Source organism: Phasianus colchicus, chromosome 5 (genome assembly GCF_987193195.1).
Source record: "Phasianus colchicus chromosome 5, bPhaCol1.hap1.1, whole genome shotgun sequence".
NCBI lineage: Eukaryota > Metazoa > Chordata > Aves > Galliformes > Phasianidae > Phasianus > Phasianus colchicus.
The window spans coordinates 53,177,495-53,197,572 of record NC_143440.1 but is presented as its reverse complement, the minus strand read 5'-3'; the positions used below and the strand labels follow the sequence as shown (position 1 = coordinate 53,197,572).

General features: G+C 42.2%; 1 protein-coding gene across 2 annotated transcripts; it reads left to right on the top strand.

The window, feature by feature from the left end:
- Positions 1-3,617: 3,617 nt before the first annotated feature.
- LOC116236782 (SERTA domain-containing protein 2-like) lies at positions 3,618-18,756 on the top strand. 2 transcript variants are annotated; one of them, XM_090141759.1, is made up of 3 exons: positions 3,618-3,763; positions 7,479-7,598; positions 14,128-18,756. In XM_090141759.1, exon 3 carries the CDS (start codon positions 14,132-14,134, stop codon positions 14,981-14,983), a length of 852 nt encoding a protein of 283 aa, XP_089997885.1. In that variant the 5' UTR covers positions 3,618-3,763; positions 7,479-7,598; positions 14,128-14,131; the 3' UTR covers positions 14,984-18,756. The 2 variants fall into 2 exon arrangements, with proteins under 2 accessions (XP_089997885.1, XP_031461416.2); XM_031605556.2 differs by lacking the exon at positions 3,618-3,763 and adding an exon at positions 4,901-5,127.
- The last annotated feature ends 1,322 nt before the right edge of the window (positions 18,757-20,078 follow it).

Here is a 20,078-nt window from a genome sequence, read left to right as displayed (position 1 = left end):
TTAATCTTTACTTGCTGTAGTAGTCAAACATTGCTTCCTCAATTAAATCTTCATTAATAGCCATATTAAATACGAAACACCATATAGACACTTGGCAATTTCAATCTGTAATACAGCTGGACCTAAGAAACACAGAGTACTACTGGACATCTTAAACAATAGAGACGTCACCAATAACTGAAAGATGTGGTAGTATAATATTGTAGTCCAAGAGGGTACAAATATTGATGTAACTATCATATCTCCCAGGGAAAGAATAGTCTGTTTTATTTGTCAGTGTTACAGTATAGGAAATTACTTCTAAAATGATGAATCCTCAAGAAAATATGCTTGATGCTTTTCTATCTGGATAGACAGCAGATGCCTTAGAATAAAGTAGTCAGACTGCTTCAAAGTTTTAAAAATAGAACAGGAGTGATGAGTTGAATAAATGAATATCTTCCATACCTCTGGAAAGTTCCCCCAAACTGCTCTGAACTCTGGTGGTTCAAAGCTCCAAGTACTGCATAACTGTGGATGTACCCCGCTGTTCCTTTTCCCCTTCCGTTCTTTTGTTAAATGAGAAATTACAAGTTTAGATATTTAGTTTTTTTCCCCTTTCCTCTTCAGTACGCTTCAGTCTTTGTGTATGAGGTGGGAATTGGTGTGAGTGTTCATGGCTTTTACACTGTGTGTGTCAAATACACACATATATGAATGATTGCACCAAACATGTAGTCAGCTGCATTCCTCTGCTGGGGAGGCCATACTCAGCAAAGAGTAATTTGTAGAGACTGCTTGGCTTAACAGGAATGGTATTAGGTAAGTATGTGGTTATGTCGTTAACTATTTTAAACAGAAATATATATTCTGCTTTATTATGTTCTTAAGACTTATGCCAAATCTTATGTGCCCTTACATGTCTGATGTCTTGGCTCAAGCATTGAGCAGGTCTAAGAATTTGTTTTGCTGAAACTTGCACAGTCACTCTGCAGATGTGTACGTAGAGCTGCTCTGACTTTGCAAGTCAGTGTACAGTCAGCCTATTGCTTTTTGATATGCCTCACACTAACTGCTGCTCGTTCTGTAGCTTCACTTCTTTTATAAAAAAGCTAATTTTATTTTCGTGCTCATATTGTCATTTCTTTGTTAGTCCAAATAGGTCATAGTTAAATATGCTTCACATAAAGGTTAATAAAATATTGTGCTCTGTATTCCTCCCTGATAAAGAAAGAGAGCAGGGATGACAGAGTGCCTGTAAGTTGGTGAACTTTAAATTGCTTTCTTTTTTGTGAATTCTTATTACAAATGTAATACTTGCTGATGGCAATTTTCTTAATTTCTACATATAGATGGAAATTAATTGAACCTCTGTTAAGGCTTCTTTAAGGTTCTCCTACCATTTCTTGTGGCCTCTTTCTTTTATTTCTCCCTAGGGAAAAGAGTCACAAAACTTGCATGACAGTTGTGCTGTCTCAAAGTAAGCTGTTTGTCTGAATGACATAACTCTGCTTTAGACTAGCATAAAAGAAAGTACTTCCTAGCTAACACACATCTGCTCCCTTCTCAGGTAACCCTGAATATCTGTCCCCGCTGCCTCTTTATATGTAGTTTTGTGTCTCCTCTTTCAAGAAAACCCAGGATATGCGGAGCTTCTGGAGTCAGGGCATTCAGCAAGATGTGTGAGAATTGAGGCTGAGATGGCTTGCTTACCACTTTGCTATTTTTATTTCTTAACCCCTTTCTCTTCCACAGCTCTGTGAATTTATTTTGGAAAAGATTTGGTATAGTTCTCTGAATGTAGCCATGTTTGCATAAAGGACAAATCTGATAAACAAGGAGGGGATCGTTTATTTGGATGAAAACTGCCATTGCAGATTGTCTGAAAGGTACAGCAACAGCTGTGGATTTCATCCTTTAGCAGGTTAGGGACTCAGACAGGAGTTTGTGCACTCACTTGTGCTGGAGGCTGTCCTTTGGTCATTTCTTGAAGTCTCAGGTCTAGACTGGTTTAGCAGGCATTTCAAAAAGCATTACTGTAAACTGCTTGATAGTACAGTTTTATACTGTAATTATCAGTCCATTATGGATGTCTCATGTCTCAGGATATTGATGCGAGTGTATGACTGCTGATGTATGTTCCCATGTAACCAAACAAACTTGGTCAAAAGGCAGTGTGAAAAAAACATCCTGTCTTATGCTGACACTTTCAAAAGTGAGTTGCGTTCAGAGTGAAAGTATGCTTATGTCTCAGGCCTGGGATGTATAGTCCCTTATGCAAAAAAAACATGATTGATCATGACAAATTTTGATTGCTCATCAATTCCTAAATGAGTGTGATTTCACGGTATAGGAAACATGATTAATACTAAAAGTACCAAAACACCAACTTATCTCCAATACTCCATAGCAATGAAGTGTACATCTTAAAAATTCAACAATAAGGTCTCGCAGGGTTTATTCCAGCTCCTTTAGGTGTCTCTTACAAAACAACAATTTTTTTTTCTATTTTTTTCAAGGAAGTTCCAAAAAGAGCTGAAAATCACTGGATAGTTCAGGTTACCAAGGAAGATATATTTCAGTTGCATGTAGTGGCTTGACTTCTTTATATAGTCAGTGGAAAATAAGCAATATTTTGTCTGAATTGTAGCTTTTTTTTTTTTTTTTTTTTTTTTAATACAATTATTCCTTTGCTTAACTAAGATTCTGCTAAAAATGAGTGCTTTATGACCTGAAAAATTATTGTGGTAAATGTTGATGCACGACCAACTTGTCAACGGGAAAATATATAGCTAGGGGCAGCTTTCCACTGCAGGGAAAACAGGCAGTAATTCCAGCTGTCATCTTTTTAGGGAAGAATAATTGAAGATACAGGTGATTACATGACTTCTTGCAAAAACAGAATTAAAAAGAAATTGTAAGAACATGTAGGCTGTACTTGGAAGTCCCCTAGGAGCATGTGGGAAGCAGCAAGTAAGTACTGCAGGAGTAAGTGTTACAACAAAGGAGCAGTGTATTGCAATTCTCATGTGCCCCTCACAGACAAGTTTTGGAGATCAAGAAAATGTAATTTCAGTCTCTGATTGTGCAAGCTTCCAAAACAAGACTCTAAGGAAGAGTGGCTTATATTGTTTAAAAAACACCAGAAGAGTTTAATACTCACAGGAGAAAAACAGCACTTAGAGCAAATTCACTTTTGTGCCCAGAAATGTTTGCTTCCGCGCCTCTGCTTTGCTTGAAAGGGAGAAGGCACTTCTAGCTGTTCTTTGTGGCAAAACAGAATCATGGTTTACTTAAAATCTTCAATAATGTGTAATGTGTGTTTGCAAGCACAACTTTCTACCGTTCTGCTTTTTTTTTTTTTTCTTTTTTGGACCGGCATTAAATATATGGTTAATTAGTAGCTCATAGAGGCGTAACCAACAGAAAGAGATGGTGAAACTCACGAGGCTTGGTGCACTCTTCTTCCTCGCTTTGCCGTGGAAGTACAGCATACCGTGATTGTTCTGCAATTCCCCTTCAATTAGCTCATTAATTGCAACCAGGTCTTGTAGTTGCCTCGTGGAGAAGTGTGCGGGTGAAAGAGAGACCAGAAGAAAACTATTGTGCTGACTCCAGTAACTGGGATAAGATAGAGCCATTTTTCAGTTTCCAGGCAGAAGACCAACTTCAATTAGAGCATTAGACGCAGGGTCAATTAATCACAGACGTAAATCCATAGGAAAGCAGTCTGCATCAGTTCCTGCCTTCTGGGGCTGTTACCAACTAGCAGCCTAGCGCTAAGGTAAGCGGGGGAGCGGAGCCCAGCGCTCCTTTCAGGCGTGTTACATACAGAACCCGGGTTTGGGGTGTGGTTTTTCTGCCTCCTGCAGAATTGAGTGTGAAAGCCACAACGCCGCTTGTGAGAGCAGCGTCCTGCCGTGTGCTGGGAGAGGAGTCAGACTGAAAGGCCGCGTTTGAATCATAAAAAATTCATGTTCTTAAGTCTTCTGTTTGCCTTTGGGTTTCAAGTAAAATGGGAGAGCGCAGAGGACTTGTAAGACGTGCTATCCCTAGAGAAAATACGGGCTTCTGTCAACGTTAGGTCGTGAATGGGGGTGGGGAATGGAAGGAGGCCCCGTGGCCCTGTGGGGTTGGCCTGGGCCGGGCCGTTGGGATTTCAGGTGGCCCTGCTGGGGCTGACGACGGCCCCAACCCATCGCTACGTGGAAGTCAGGTGTTGAAATCGGCCTTGCACAAGCGCCGTGCCGCTGTCACTTGATTACCCAAACGCTCACGGAGAGCAAATAGAAAAGGGCTGTGAGCGTGGCCAAAAAGCTCTCGTTTGTAAAGGGAGACAGAAATTGAAGTGAAAACGTGTTTCGCAGCGTTTGACGCAGCGTTATCAGCGGGCCGAGGCGGACGCAGCTGTGGGAGCCCCTCCTTTAAACAGGGCGATTTCGGTCAGCGACTTTATTTAATTGTACTTTATTTAGGTTTAGTAAGAGCAATAAAAGGAGGGCAGAGATGCGGGGTCCGCGCGGAGCCTGGCGGCGCGGTACGGCTCCGGCCGGGTCCCAGCGCTGCGGGCGGAGCCCGGCGCTCTCCGCGGGGAGCGAGGCGTGCAGCCGTGCCGCGTGCCGCCCCGTGCCTGCCTGCCTGCCCTCCCGTCCCCCCGCCCTCCGCCCGCGGCACCCGGAGCGCCGCGCCGGGAGACGGGTGGGTGGGGGGGACTCAGCGGCGCCCGCCTCGCGATTGGGCGAAGCCTGCGAAGAGTCCCGCCCACTTCAGCTCTTCCGGCTGTCTCATTGGGCGGCGCCGCGGGGCCAGCCGGAGCCCAACCCCCTCCGGGCTCGCGGACCAGTGAGAAAATGGTTGCTGGGCAGGTTGTGACGGCCGCTGGCCAATAGGGAGGCGGCCAGCTGGCGGGCGCCGTGCGCGCGGCGTTCCACCTCCCCCCCCCCACACACTCCTCCCCGCCGCCACCGCTGTGGGTGCCGCGGGCGGAGGGAAGGGCGGAGCGGAGGCTGCCGGGGCCCGGCGGGGGTGGCGCCTCCTCCCGGTCGGAGTCCCAGCCCCGCCGAAGGGAGCCCGGCCGGCAGGCGCGGGAGGGCACGGCAGGCAGGCAGGCAGGCGGCGACGGAACGGGGACGGCCGCTCCGCTGCCAGGTGAGGCGCCGGGCAGGGCAGGGCAGAGCCGGGCGGCGGCCCGAGGGGCTGGGGGAGGCGCCGTAAGGGGGCGTAACGACCGTGCGGGGGGGGGGGGTTGGGGCGCTCGGTCTGAGCCCCGCGAGGGGGGCGCGAGGGACGGGCGGCGGGGCGCGGCGGGCCCGGAGGGGAGCCGGGCGGGCGCGGGGCGAGGGGTCGGAGCGGGCCGCCGCCGGGCCTGGGGCTGGAAGTTGGCCGCGCAGTTATAATTAGCCGCTCGGGGTCCGCCGGCGGCAGGAAGGGGGAGGAGTGCAACTTTTCGCAGCTCGGGGAGCCCGGGGGCGGCTCCGGTTACGGCCGGGGGGAGGTGCAGGAAGTAACGGCGCGGCTCCCGCCTGCTGCCACAAAGGCCAAATGGTGGCGGGGCCCGGGCCGTGCGGGAGCCCTGACCGCTGTGCGCCCGGCTCCGAGCGCCCGCCGTGCGGCTGCTGTGCGCGCTGCGTGCCGCTCCTTTGCTACGTGTTGTAAGATCTGAACCCGCCAACCTTCCCTCCGTGCTGCCGCTCCGTGAGATCGTGCAGCTGTAACCTCAGCGGTTAACGTTAAAGGGGCTCTTTAAAGTGCGGAATAAAAGAGTTAAATTTGATAACTCCTTGGACTCCGGCTCCTTCCAGCAAAAGGTCGGGCTTCTGAAATACAGCGGGCAGAGCTCTGGGCCTTTCTTATCTTGAATCCAAAACTTTTAGATGTTGCGGCACATTTGTTAGCTTTTTTTTAAAGGGATGTTTAATACTGAAAAGATTTTGCACTCTGAAACATTTGTCCTTTCATCTTTGGTGTGTAGAAAATGCAGTCAGTGAATGTTCTCCCCCCACCCCTCATGACTTAGCAGCTACACCTCAGTAGATCACCACGTTGACCTTTTAAGCTGTTGTTCTTGCAGCGGAACAAGAAAAAGACTATGACTTATAAGTAACTAAAAAAATGAGACAAATAATGTTGGTCTTCTCATGATTCACTGGAACAGGTTGCCAAGAGAGGCTGTGGATGCCCTGTCCCTGGAAGCATTCGAGGCCAGGCGGGATGGGGCTGTGAGCAACCTGCTCTAGAGGGGGGTGTCCCTGCCCATAGCAGGGGGTTGGAACTGCATGATCTTAATGGTCCCTTCCGGCCCAAACCTTCCTTCATAAGGAAGTCAGCTTCTAGAAGTAGGAGGGCAGTATTGCTGTACTTATTACTGAGGTTACATGCAGCGTTATCAGCCACGAGCACCTCTCTGCTGTTTCACTGCACTTTTTCACTTCCAAGAACCTGTGAATGGAAGAGCCCTTTGGTAACATCAGGCTAGGAGTCGCTGTCTAAAATCACATTTACTGTTCTGTCTGGTTAAATATAATACCAGCTTTCACTATGTATTATTTCAAGCAGAGTTAAGTAGCATATGAACTGTTATTCTTTCAATACAGTCCTTTGTGATCATCTGGATAAAACTGATCTTGGATCTTGTGGTGACTTTGTGAAGTAGTTGGAATGCTGTGGTGGGCATCTGTACGTATGTGTGCATACACACAAGCACGTTAAGTACAGTGCAGAGAGTAGGCTGCCAGCCGTCATAAGGGCATTACATCTTGAAACTAAGGAACTTGGGTTCTCCAGGTGGAGCTGAAACCACAAGAACACAAATCATACAATTCCGTCTGCATGTCCCAGCCTCTTCCTCAGATCATTGTCACTTCAGCCTTTTCATGTCCCCCTGAATTTCCAGTCTTTGGTCTAATCCATGATTTAATCCGTGTGGTCTGTTGGCAAACTGCAGATGTTGCTTTATCAGGGTTCTGATGAAAATGCTGTGCTGATTACATGCAGTCCCTGGGCATCCTGCCTGTTATCTACTTGCAGTGGTTCTGTTTGTGCTGAAAATGAGAGGAATCAGGGCATTCCATAACAACTGATATCATTTTGCAGCCTGTAAAAGTTAGGGTTTAATTCTGAAATGTACTTCACAATTCTCCTGATGTGTGATTTCTCATATTACTGCAATTGGAAGTCATTGTTCAGTAACCTGAAGAAGTACCAGTGCATGCATGTTCTTACCCAAAAGCCCAACATGTGGAGGATCAGTACTCTTCTGTCATTTCATAGAAGAATACATAATTTTCACATTTCACATGTTTGTAAGTGGAACTACCAGGTCCTTGTACTGCAGTGCATTTATGAACTCCTGTTTTTTTTTTCTATTTCATTTTCATTTCTTTAGTAGGATTTAGTACAATCATTCAAATAGCTCTATTGATTTGCGATCTTAATATTTCTGGTTTAAAAATATCATAGCAATTAATTAATTTTTTTTTTTTCATGTTTTTCCCTTTAAGTCACATCATCCTACCTCTGTGGATGGCCTGGACCCCTGAATAGCTGGAGGCTCTTTGGATGACCACACTTTATGCAAAATCCAGAATCTTCCTGCCTGGACTCCTCTCTCTTTTCTAAGGGTATCTGCTTGTATATTTTTAAATCTTACCTTCTGAGCACATCCCATGTTCTGATAATCAGCTGTAGGTATTGTTTTTGTGGGCTAGAATGGTAAACTGAATAATAAAGTTTAAAATTGGAGTATATTTATTTCAAGGCCAGGCTGGATGTGGCTCTGGGCAGCCTGGTCTGGTGGTTAGTGACCCTGCACATAGCAAGGGCGTTGAAACTAGATGATCATTGTGGTTCTTTTCACCCCAGGCCATTCTGTGATTTTGTGATGATACAGTATAAACTGAAGTGCTTAAGGCTTTATTTAGGGGTGCAGATTTGACATAGGTAATAAGCTGTAACTTTTGTTATTAATGGATCTACATCTAGATCACTATCACCCTATAATATGTCAGTATTAAATAGGTGAATACATTCAGTATCTCTATTTGAAGTAAAAGATCATGTAAGAAAAGAGGATTGATAATTATTCACTTGATTAGTGATTTGTCCTCACATTGGAAGTTCTAAGGATCATTTGCCTCCCCAGTCCTTTCTCCTTAGGTGGAACCGTGGTTGTTTGTCTCTTGTTAGGTTTCATGTGTGTTCTCATTTAATTATGTTCTAGTTTTATTTTAGGAATTTGTTGATTTAGTAACTCTTGATCAGGTGTTACTCTTACCATCTACTATTGATCTCCAGTTTAAATGATTCCAGGCCTTTCTTCCTGCTTAAAAAAAAGCCTGAAAAGCCAACCAACCAAAAAAAAAAAAAAAAACCACACTCCACACTCCTGAAAAATATCTGTTAGATTCTTTCTCATTAAAAATACACACCTGTAAGCTTTGCTTGTGTATGTGGAGCTGCAGTCACAAGTGAAGAGGAGAGTAATGCTGGTGGGTTTTTTTTGTTTAGTTGTTGGGTTTTCCTTAAGTATGAAGAATTTTATTTGCTTAACAGTAGTAATGTCTGAGTACATCTATATTATCTGTAGTGGAAGATAGCAGTTGCTAAGAATGTGTTTTATTTATTGTTGTAAATCTTCCAGAGCTGCATGTTTGTACCTTGGGGAAAATGTACATCACAGTGGAAGGTCATCTTGTCCGGAGTGAAATGTTGTGCCCTGAAACTTAGATAGTGTGGTGTAGCTTTTAAAGCAAAGCTCTTATCAGCACCAAAGAAGGGAGTAGGGAACTTAGGAAGATGTCCTCCAAATGTAGGAATTAGTATTAGACATAATTAGACATAATATAAATAGATGGGAGGTTGCCTTCATCTAAATTCTAAATAAAAGTAAAACTTGCTCATAAGTGCTTTGTAAACATAATTTCAGTCCCTAAAATATTACTGTACAGTAGATATTTGTTCCATTTCCACAAATAGTGAAAGGACAGTGGGAAGGTTATGAATTCCACAAAGTAATTCTGTGCTTAGCTCAGTCTTCCTCTCACTACTTTCCTATTCTTAATTAATGAATACTTTTCAGCCTATTTTTATTTTCTGAATACAGGAAAAGATGCTAGGTGCAACCATGTGTGGGGTGTTCTATTTTTTGTTGTTTGGTTGGTTTTTTTAAGTCTGAACAGTGGCATGTCTTGGTTTTGTGTTCTGGTTGGCAGAGTAGTAGCAGAAAGACTTTGGTGTTATACATCAGGATTTCATGACCCAAAGTTGACCTCAGTTCTCCCTTTGAGCAGCTCTGTTCTGGTCATTTCTAACTCCTGTAAAGAGACTGTTACATAGGACTTTAGGTATGGGAGTAAGCTGGTAGGACTGCACTCCTCCCTATATGTACATTTTTAGCCACCTCTAGCAGTTACTCATCTTGGCTAAAACGGGGTAGGGCGGGGAGGGGGGGACTTAAATACATCTTTGTGTGTTTTAAAAGTGTATTCTCGTCTGGGTTACTTTCGTACTCTCCCATCTTTTAAGACATTTAATCCTCCTGCCCCTGCTTCCTCTTAATTTTCAGTCGCAGCCAGGATGTGGCTGTGTGGGGATCTCCAGCAGCTCGGATAGGCTGCCCTGTGTAGTCTGTTGACAGCTTACTGTGTTACGTAAGTCGTGTTGAAGTGATCAGTGTTAAGTCCAGATGGGGGGGAAGGATTTACGCTGTTAACTGTACCTTCAGTCTTACCTTTTTCCTTTGCAGCTTCTGATAGATGCAATACTAGCCAAGACGCCACCCACCACTTAATTAAAACTTAATGAAATTGTGTTGCCTGTGCTCAAACATACATGTGGTAGGAGAAAGGTATCATTAGAACCAGCATGCAGCAAACGTTGGATAGTTCCGGGAGATTTCCATTGGCTGTGGGGATGTTTGTCTTCCTTTGTGTTTCCTGTAGATGGATGCATGCTTGTGGCATGTGCCTGTGGAAGGAGGGCAGGAAACCATGTTATCAGTCAGCTTTAGTTGGTCATTATCAGAAGTCTGCAATCCAAAGAGATTTCATGCTGGCTGTACGTTTGGTGTTTTGGATGGTTATGAGCTGAAGAAGACTTTTAAAGAGAATTACCTAAATTATAAATAGTGAGGAGTCTCTAATTTTGATGTAAATTCAAGGTAGTACAGTTGTCCTACTGGAAACTAGGCAGGCAACTTTCACTTAGGAGGTGCTTACATCTGTTCAAATCTAATATTTCTCTCACGAGAAACAGTCATTTATCACCCAAGACAGATTAAGGCTGAAAAACTTAACACTGTCTGCATGTGAAGAATTAAGCAAGTTTGAATTTAATGATAACCTCAGAAGAGAAGCCAGAAGTGACTGGTGATGAGGAAATAATTTGGACCTCCTGCGTGGTGCAGGCCAAGCACTCTATTGGTGATCTAGGCATTTAAACCTACTTAGTGGTAGCAGTAATTCTTGTGTAGTTAACTGCAGTGCTGCTTTTCTGCATGACGAGTTTGTGTTCATGCAATTTTGATTTGCCAGGCAGCTTTTATGTACTCATTTTTTGAAACTTTTCTTCTCTTGTCTAAAAATTAAAGCTCTGGGCAGTTCCACGTTCTACGTGTTGCTCACCTCGCTCTTATAATGTTTTGGGAAGGTGAAGAAGAAATGTATTGGTAGTTTGCTTACATAGAAGTAATGGAGAGTTTTCACGTGCTGTGTTCTTTGTGGCTGTTTCCAGCTGCACTTCCTAACCATGTGTCAGTGGCAGCTGCACTGCACTCTCAGACCCCGTGACAGATGGAGCTGTGTTTTTCATCTGAAATGGTGGCACGAGTCCTGCATTGTCTGCGACACGTTGCAATGTGAATTTTTCTTGGTAGCCTGGAATGTTTCTTCTGAGTAACTGCAAGCTCTGAGCAGGCCTGTGTGTTTGCTGTTCTCTGCAGATCTGCCAACCCATAACGTGCCTCTTCCCTCCAAGTTTTTTTCCAACTTGGGTACAGTGTAGGATTACAGAGCATGGAGGCTTCTGCTCTTCTTAGCAGGGAGGAGTTTCTATTAAATGGACTCCGTGGAACTGAAAGTAAATGAGGAGCATGCTGTCAGGGGCAGAATTTCTATGGGTGGCATAGATGGAGAGTTTGGCACTCCTAAACATTGAATTCATTCTGTTTTCTTTTCCACAGAATAACTTCAGTTAAAGAGTATTTTGCCCTAAATGGTCTGTGGCTCTGTTTGCATTACTGTAATGAGAGAGGATGAGAAAACACCAGAAAATTTGTTGAGATGCTGTGTTCCTTATTGTACTTCTGTGTTTTTTTCCCCATAACAAAAGATTCTAAAAGTTGGATCGTTGAACTTTTTCTTAATGTTGAGGGAAAGAGTGGCTTACAGTGCTATCATAAAAGGGTGTTTGGTTGTGATTTTTGGTTTGGGGTTTAAACACACTGTTTAAACACACAGTGCTACAAGAGGACAAATTGCATGCGAGTATGGAGCAGTTTGTTAAGAATATGACCCTGTCAGAAATTCTTATGCTAAAATGTAAAGCAAAAGACCTGATAAAATGTGGATTAGCTGGTAACAAAGGGACTCTGTATCTTTTGTAGGTCAGCAACTGAGTATGTTTGACAAGAAATTTCATGTCTCCTGTAGCAACCATGCCACTGGTCACTTCTAAATCCGTTGTACTGGTGGCACTGTTTTTTATTTGCCAGACTTGAGCATCCTTGCAATTAGGCAAAAATCAAACTGATCAGGCAGAATTAATGAAATGTAAGATAGGAGTATATTTAAATAATAATAAACAGAAAACTCCCACAAAAAAAAACCCTCAAACAAACAGCTTTTGCAACATCTGGAGAATGGGGAGTCTGTAAAATAGAAACACTTGAAATTGGACTAAATACTGTTTCTTGCACTTAGTTCTTATAGTTCAAAGTACTGTCAGACCCAAGCTTTGTTACATATGTCAGGAATACTGTAGGGCAGTTCTTTATGAAGGGAAAGGAGGGTGTCTCCTATAGGAGCATAAAATATTTAGTCTAGCCTACTGTATGACTTGAAATGTTAAACATTTGGGTTTAAGTTGTTCTGTGAAATGACGTGTCCTCGTGCACGTTTGCATGCTCTTTAAGCTTGCTTACAGAATTGAAACACTAACACGTGTGAGATGTTAGAGGTTAAGATTGCTAACAGCTGTAAAGTGGCAAAACCAAGTATTCTGAATGTATGAACCATCAGAATCGCTGTTCCATGCGTGCTCTGTATTTTGTTCCTTTGGCAATAGGAATTTTGATCTGCTTGAGTAGAGGGGGGGGGAGGGGAGGGAACCCAACACAGCTAATGTGTGGTGTGTGGGAAGGATGGTGCTTAGGAGACACAGAGCTGGTTTGATGTATGCTTTTGTTCCTTACAGGAAGGGTATGTGGGCATGCCTTAGGTTGCACAACCTTAAATGCTATTTAAAATGGAGAGTTAGTGATTTCCGTGATTTTTCACTGATAGGCAGATGCTATTTCTTCACAGTATGCCATGCACTGGCATACCTACTAACAATTTTATTCTAAGGGCCTGTGTAACTTGTAGTTTCCCTTGGTTTGTGTGTGATGTTACCAGTTGCAGGCAGTATTGCTGATAGTTTAACAGGCAGTGCCTATCACGTGTACGTGGACATTCCCTTTTAATGTTTGGCACTTGAACTTTGTATGTGGATTGGTGCTGATTTTGTTGTAGCTGAGTGCTCAGTACTGCCTGGCTCTGCTTCAGATGGGATGCAGGGCTGGGGGCAGTGTGGGCATGTAAGTAGGCACACAGCATTCAGACACCTCATTTTTATCAAGAGGTTCAGCTGCTGCTCTGGCAGTTTGGCAGAAAAAAATCAGAGTAGAACACATTTTTAAGTTTACAAAGTTTAAACTCACATTTTAAGCTTAGAAAAATTGCAGCTTTGGTAGAATTGCAAGAAGTGAAAGATTCACTTAATATTGTTTTAATAGCAAAAGTGATAGCTAATTGTGTTTATTTTTCAAGCTACTTACCCATTAAGCAAAAATACATTCTTACAACAAGCTTACCTTACCTACGTGTGTCCCAGAAACTGTAGGTATGATTTAGAAGTTGTAAACATAAACTGCTCTACTCGCTGTTTTACGTGCATTTCTAACTGAGAAGCATACACTGCCTGCTCATTTTCTGTTCCTCCAGAGGAGCCAAGTTCTCCAGCAGCCTTGTCCAGGCACATGAACGTAGCCATGGAGTCCTGCATTGCTTCCTGCAAATCTGGAGAAATCCCACAAGTAAAAGAGGCTTTATCCTGCTGCCATCTCCTTGTTCCCAAAAGTCTAGCACCTGGCAGCTGCAGCCATCAGCTGAGCTGCTGCTGGCAGTGCCCAGTGCTCACATGAAAAGGAAGTTGGGAGGCCCTGTGCAGTGTCTGGATTTTTGTATGTTCAGGATCTGTCCTTAATCTGCCACTGAGTGTCTAATGTATAATTGCTTAATTTTTTAAATTGTTTGGGAGTGAGGTCCCTGTATTCCTTGAGCACATCAAGATGTGTGTAATCAGTATTTTACCAGTGTTTACTGCTCACTGCTAAAATTCTGTGTGAAAGACTCCTGCTGGATATCCATAGAATTAGGTTAGTAGCAGGTTGTGAACTGGTGTCCACGAGCCCTGAGACACTGTCAAATTTTCTCTCATCCCTTAGTTAAACTGCTGAGCAACTATTTCATTTCATACGGATGTAAGGCTTTAAACTTCATTAATGAATCTCATATGCTGTGTAATTTTAATGGTAGAGGTTAAAAAACACAGACAACCTATGAAGTTCTTATTCTCATTATTCTCATAGTAGAGTTGAAAGTAAACATTAAAAATAGGAATTGGAAGTTCTTAGGCTGCTTTTTTGGACAGCAGTTACTCTATTTCTAATGTTTTCTCCTTTGAAAAAATGTTGTGAAACAGTGCAGTTGGAAGGTGCATCTTCTGAATTAAATTATCTTGTATAGGATTTTGTACTGTCTTTCAGTGTTTTTACAGCATTACAATTTTAAGTCAGCTGGTAAATTGATGGTTGTGGAATTCTGAAAGTGGCTGTTGAGATCTTACAGAGATGACCATGTTGCTCAAGGTTAATTCAGAGTTCTTCTCTTTCAGGTTCATGTTGGGGAGAGGCCTAAAACGCAAACTGAGTGACTATGAGGAGAACATGGCTGGTCTCTCTAGTGCCTTCGATTCCAGTCGAAATCTGCCATATCCAGTTAAGAGGCAGCTGGTGCTTAACATGTGCCTCACCAAGCTACAGACTTACAAAATGCTGGTGGAACCGAACTTGCACCGCTCTGTCCTCATAGCCAACACAGTGCGGCAAATTCAAGAGGAAATGAGACAAGAGAGTAATCAGCAGGCAATTACCGTCTGCACTGGCATTACTCCTAGTTCTCCCAGCTACACAGGGATGGAGTCATCTGGGATTTCCCTACAACTGCCTTCAGGTATTAGTCAGCAAGAGTCTAACTGTTGTGACTTGAGGTCTGCAGAGGACCCGATTGAAAATAGCCTGCTGATAGTTTCAGATGATGATATGTCATCTGCTATTTCATCTATTCTGAAGGATTTAGACTTTGTAGAAGATATAAGCCCACCTACTTGTCTGGTTCCTACTGGAGACGACCAGCCAAAGTTTCCAGAAAATCCCGGTCTAAAACTAGAAGATGATAGACAGGATTTGAAGGGAGCCGAATGCGTGTTTGGTTCCTTTGAGATTTCCAATTCAACCAGCTACTTGAAGGATCTGGCAATAGATGACATTTTTGAAGATATAGATACTTCAATGTATGATTCAGACTTCTGCTGCCCCCCGCTGATGCCACCCAGACCACCACCTCTTGCTACAGAAGAACCATTGAAGAGCTTTCCAACTTGTAATTCTTCTTCGGCAAACAACATTCAAATATGTAGAACAGATCTGAGTGAGTTGGACCACATCATGGAGATTCTGGTTGGATCCTGATATTTGTTTTACCCAAAGATACTTTTTGACTGCCGCTTTCATTTGGTTTCAGGATAAAAGCCACTGGAAACGTTGTAAAGAATTATTTAAAACACAGCTAAAAATAACTTGTCTGTAGTGAGGTTTCCTAGATAATTCCAAAACTTATAAACCTGGAAGGTGGTGGTCCTTTTTTCTTTTTTCTTTTTTTTTTTTAAGAAATATTTATTTATCAGAACTGTGCAATCATCTTTTTTTCCCTCCAGGGTACATGTGGAACAATAGGCACATACCCTTATCACCCCTCATGCCTCTTTCAATAAACTTTTTTATGTGCAATTTTTAATTTGTCAGAAGAATTTACATGCAAAACAAATTTCATATGGGATGATCTTTTACAAAGCCTCCACTTTATTTTTAATATCAGAGTCTATGCCACGTCAGCATACGTCAAGTTGCGTAGTTGGATTGAATGGATGCAGACACATTACTAGAGATGGGTATATTTTAAAAATGAGACAACGCTTTGCTTTCTTTTGGTTGGAAAAGCAGATCAAGACACTTGTCAACAAAGTCTCTTGCATTTTCTAAAGCATTCAGAACTATTTATTTTTGTAAATTTTATAGTCTTTCTACATTTTACTACGTTATTTCATCATAGTTCAGATATAATGGACTTCTAGTTGGATGTGTTTAGCACTACCTCTGAGCTGAAATGCTTTAACTCTTTCCAGTGCTTCGTCTAAGACTGCAGATCTTTTTGTTTCTATTTTTTTTCTGGGGGAAAGTACTTCTAACTCATCGAGCTGATCCTCTGACAGTGACCCAGCTGATTGGTGAAATCAAGGGTATTCGATGTTTAAAAACTTTTAAGTATTTACAAATGTAATTTATATGTAGATTGTGCAATTTAACATTTTTCTGTCAGTATTATGTGCTTAGATTTTGAATAATCTTGGCGTTCTTTAAATTAAAACTTAATATGTACAGGTAGCTTTTTTAATCTGTTTTGGGAAACACTGTCCTCCAACCTTGCTTTCACTACGAAGTTTAAGATGATTTTTATGTGCAATATTATTTAAAAGAGATCCACGTTTGTATACCTGGCATTGTAGAAAGAAACGCTTCAAACTTAAAACTTCTAGCACCTTTGGAGGATACTCGAAGAGTCAACCTTGCTGTATCCTTTGAGAGACAAAGTTGAGAACGCTTCTCACTGCACCAGTGCTGGTCTGAATGCTCCTGAAACGCTCGCGACGAGGCGGTGCTGTGTGAGCTCAGGGGCTGCCTGTGTGCTTCCAAAGCGTTCTGGCGGTTGCTAATGATGATTATGCTGCAGATTGTACTGAAGGATGGGGGAAGCAGGGGTTTGTGTGCGTGTGGCAGGTGTGTATATAAGTATATATAAGCGCACTCGTTAATTGAAGATGAGATTTGCAGTGAGAGCTATTTTTCTGTAAGGCAGTTTGGCTACCGTGTTTCAGCTTGAACTGAGGTCTGTATTTGATCCTTGCTGTTGTCTTCTGACGTACACACTTGCACACTAGTGGTTGGGTTTTTTGGGGGGGAGGGGGGAGTTTTGTTTGTTTTTTTTAATGACAGAACTTTTACTTTACTCTTGAAAGCTGCAGCACCTGTCTCATAAGAAATTTTGTAGTGGTAAAAGCTTTGCTTTGGTTTTATTTTTTGTTCGTTTTGTTTTTGTTCTGCTGGGACTCTAAATGAACGGGGCATATGCAGAGAAAGAAAACACTGCCCAGGTGTTGCATCTCAAAAGTTGGAGCCCTGGCCCTGCTGAAGGTGCCAGGATGTCACCTACTATTTTTAGTCTTAACTGATGCTGTAGCACACCTACCTTGTGCAAAGATCTCCATTTCTTACTGTGACTGTTTGGGTTAACAGTGAGCTGCCAATACAGTTTGGTATCCCAGACCAGTGGAGAACCAGTTCAGGTCACATCCTCACAGCCATCTGGGTTGTTCAGCAACCGAAGGGTATAAATGTATTTATATGCATATAATGTATTGATTCTAATATAAAACTTCTGATCTAAAGTATTTTGAATTTTTGGATAAAGGGATTTGTTTGAAGAGTGTTTAAGTAGTTCTTGAAGAGGTACAGCTTCAGAATGTACACAGATTGTGCATTGTGTATAGACTACTCTGGCTTTTCCTCAGCCTCTACTTTTGTATTAAAGATATGCCTGAATAAATCCTTGAAATATTAAGGGCCTTCTGCACTGTGATGAAGCAGAGTTATGGTTAAAAATGTCTTTAAATTCAGCGATGAGGAATAAAGCGAAAAGACTGCATTTAATTTCTTCTTGCATTTGAAAATATGGAATGTTACTATGCAGTAAAGGTATTTTGGTATGAAAATTATATCATGTAGCAAATAGCAAACAGTTAATAAATCTGCTTACCTTGCAGTCCCCATAGGGAGACTTGCTTTTCAGCATTTACATGCTAAAAGTTTTTTGTACACTTCAGACATAGATTAAATTGTTGGTACGTTTCATCAACAGTACAAAATGTGATTTCTGTTCAATCTGTTGCCACAAAGCTCTGTTTCTAATTGGTTGCTTGCATCACAGTGCCAAGACCGTAAGCTGGTATGTAATGCCGTTGGGTTATGTATGGAATTATGTGCAAAGGGAAGTTTGATTATTATTATTTTTTTTTTAAATATGCACAAACTAATTTTAAAATCCTTCCATGTAAAATGAAGTTAGAGGCTAGTTGTGGTGGACCTATTTATTGTATGTTTGGAAATAAAAGCCACAGTTTTGCAGTTTAACCATTTATATTTTGAAGTCTTCAGTATTTCTTTTATAAATGAATGACCTTGCCACTCTTCATTGATCCATCTCCTTTCAAAGTGTGATGTTTTTCCATAGGTCTCTACTGCAGTTTACACCAGTGACTTCAAGTTTAAAGTTCTCTGTTCTCTTCCTGTTGTCAACCACTAAAATGAAGTTCACTGCAGAAGAGTGGGGATCCCTCATCTTAATGGTAGAGCACTGACTGCAGCTTATATGTGAGGCACTCCTCCTGCCTGTGGCCACAAAGGCTACTGAGCACAGCCTGAACAACGTGAGTCTGGAGGTGACTTCCCAGAAATGTGTTTTTGGCTGTGAGAGCATTGCAGCAGCACAGACCCGCTCATGTGATGGGTCCTGAAACTTACTAATAGGAAAGCTTCCTTCATGAAGGTACAGTAGTGCAGCATATTAAGAAAATGAGGGGATCAGATCACGCTGAGACTTCAAATGTAGTGTGGTTTCTCTGTTTGCTTACCTCGGTTTTAGCCACTCTGAAGGATCTGGCTTCAACATGATGCACAGTGCTGGTATAGCATGGCTGGCAGGGGAGGTGTAGGCAATACTCGGAATGCTCTGATTGGATCAATGTTCTGTGTACTGGGAGATGGAACAAGAGTAATTTCCAGCTCACACAACAGGGAAGTACACACAAGAAGGTAACCTATGCATGAGTTCTGCAAGGAAAATGAATTATAATTAGTTCCCAAACTAATTTTGAGCTATTAAAAAGCAGTATTAGGAGAGTTAAGCTATTAAGATGCAGCAGTGTGTCAGTGAAGTACGTATTACTAAACCAAGCATTTGTGGAAATGGGCAGTTGTTTGGCTTTCAGGTATTTACCTAATATCCTAGTATTCATCAGTATCTTGCCTTTAGTGAAAAAAAAAAAAAAATCTGTAACCTTCATTCCATACATTTTTCCCTCATTAGGACTCAGAGAGCACTCGGAGCCAAAGTTCTGGACTGGCTGTGCTTTGGCACTTAAGCTGAGCTGGATGGTTGTGGGGTTTTTTGCCTTTTTTTTTTTTTTTCCCCCTTCACTCTATCAAGGTAAACTCAAATTCACAGTGGCTTTGGGGTTTTAACATTTAATTTGAATGCAGCTTATTTTTAGTCATATTTTCTCTGCTGTTTTAACTGGAATAGGAGTAAGTATTGGTGGGCTACTCCCATGTTCACTCCTAAGGCCAATCTGTAAATGCTGTATATTATAAATGCTGTAATCTGTGTTCACCTCTGACTCTGCAGCATTTTGGAGTGAGTTTAGAGTAGGGCCTCAAGGATGGCCAATGGGCAGGAGCACCCTCATATGAAGACAAATCTATAGTGATCAAGATCAGCATCTAAAGCTTTTTTAACATGGAGGGTGTACAGTATACTCACCAATACTTAGGTGTACTCATACTAAGGTCTGGATTGCTGTTTATGTTATCAAATTATATGTATTTTAATTTGGACTTTTAAAAATAAGGTCTACCATAGGAATATAATGCTTCAAAGACAGAACGTCCCAAAACCGTGCCTCTCTGCTCTGTTCAACTCTAAGGATTGATTGTTGGAATAAGGGTCCCTAAGAGATTACAGCTTTGAACAGAGGATCATTGAAATGTTTTCAGTCTTTCACAATGGGATTGGATTTTTTTTGTTCTATTTTACTCAAAACTGTAGACAACTTTCCTTCTATAGAGGAACCATTTCTGTAACCACAGTGCTAATTTGAACTTTGTAGAACTTTGTTCTATGGATGTATTTTCCCTCTAGTTTCAAACAGGAAGAAAAATGCATTTCAGTCCAGCTCTGCAATGTAAAACTCTCACCTTGCTTTAGTTTTCATCTTTTCAAAACCATGAGCAAATGCTAAGTTCCGTGGTATTTATCTTTCACAAACACAGAGTAGAGTGACAAGTTGTTTAGATCATCAAAAACTAGAGTATTTCACTGTTGGGAGCTCAAAAGTAAGATTGGAAGTGATGAAATTTGTAGCTTAAAACACGCTAAGTTGCAAAGCTTTTCCTCCCTGTATCATTTTCACAGAACGAACACCTGCTCCTACTTCATACAATTGTGTATTTCAGGAGTTGGTGAGTGGCAATTGTTAGCAGGCTTGGCTTCATGCCCGAGAAGGCAACAAGGAAATGACAAAAGGAAGTGAACAGTGAGTATTTGTGCAAAACGCATCATAGGGTTTTTTCCGTCACCCCTTGTTTCCAAAGATAAGAATAGAAGGCAAGGCTGGTCTGCAGCTGAAAATGATCCACTAACAAGTTTAGAGAGGCCTGTCTCCCTTTCTGTGTG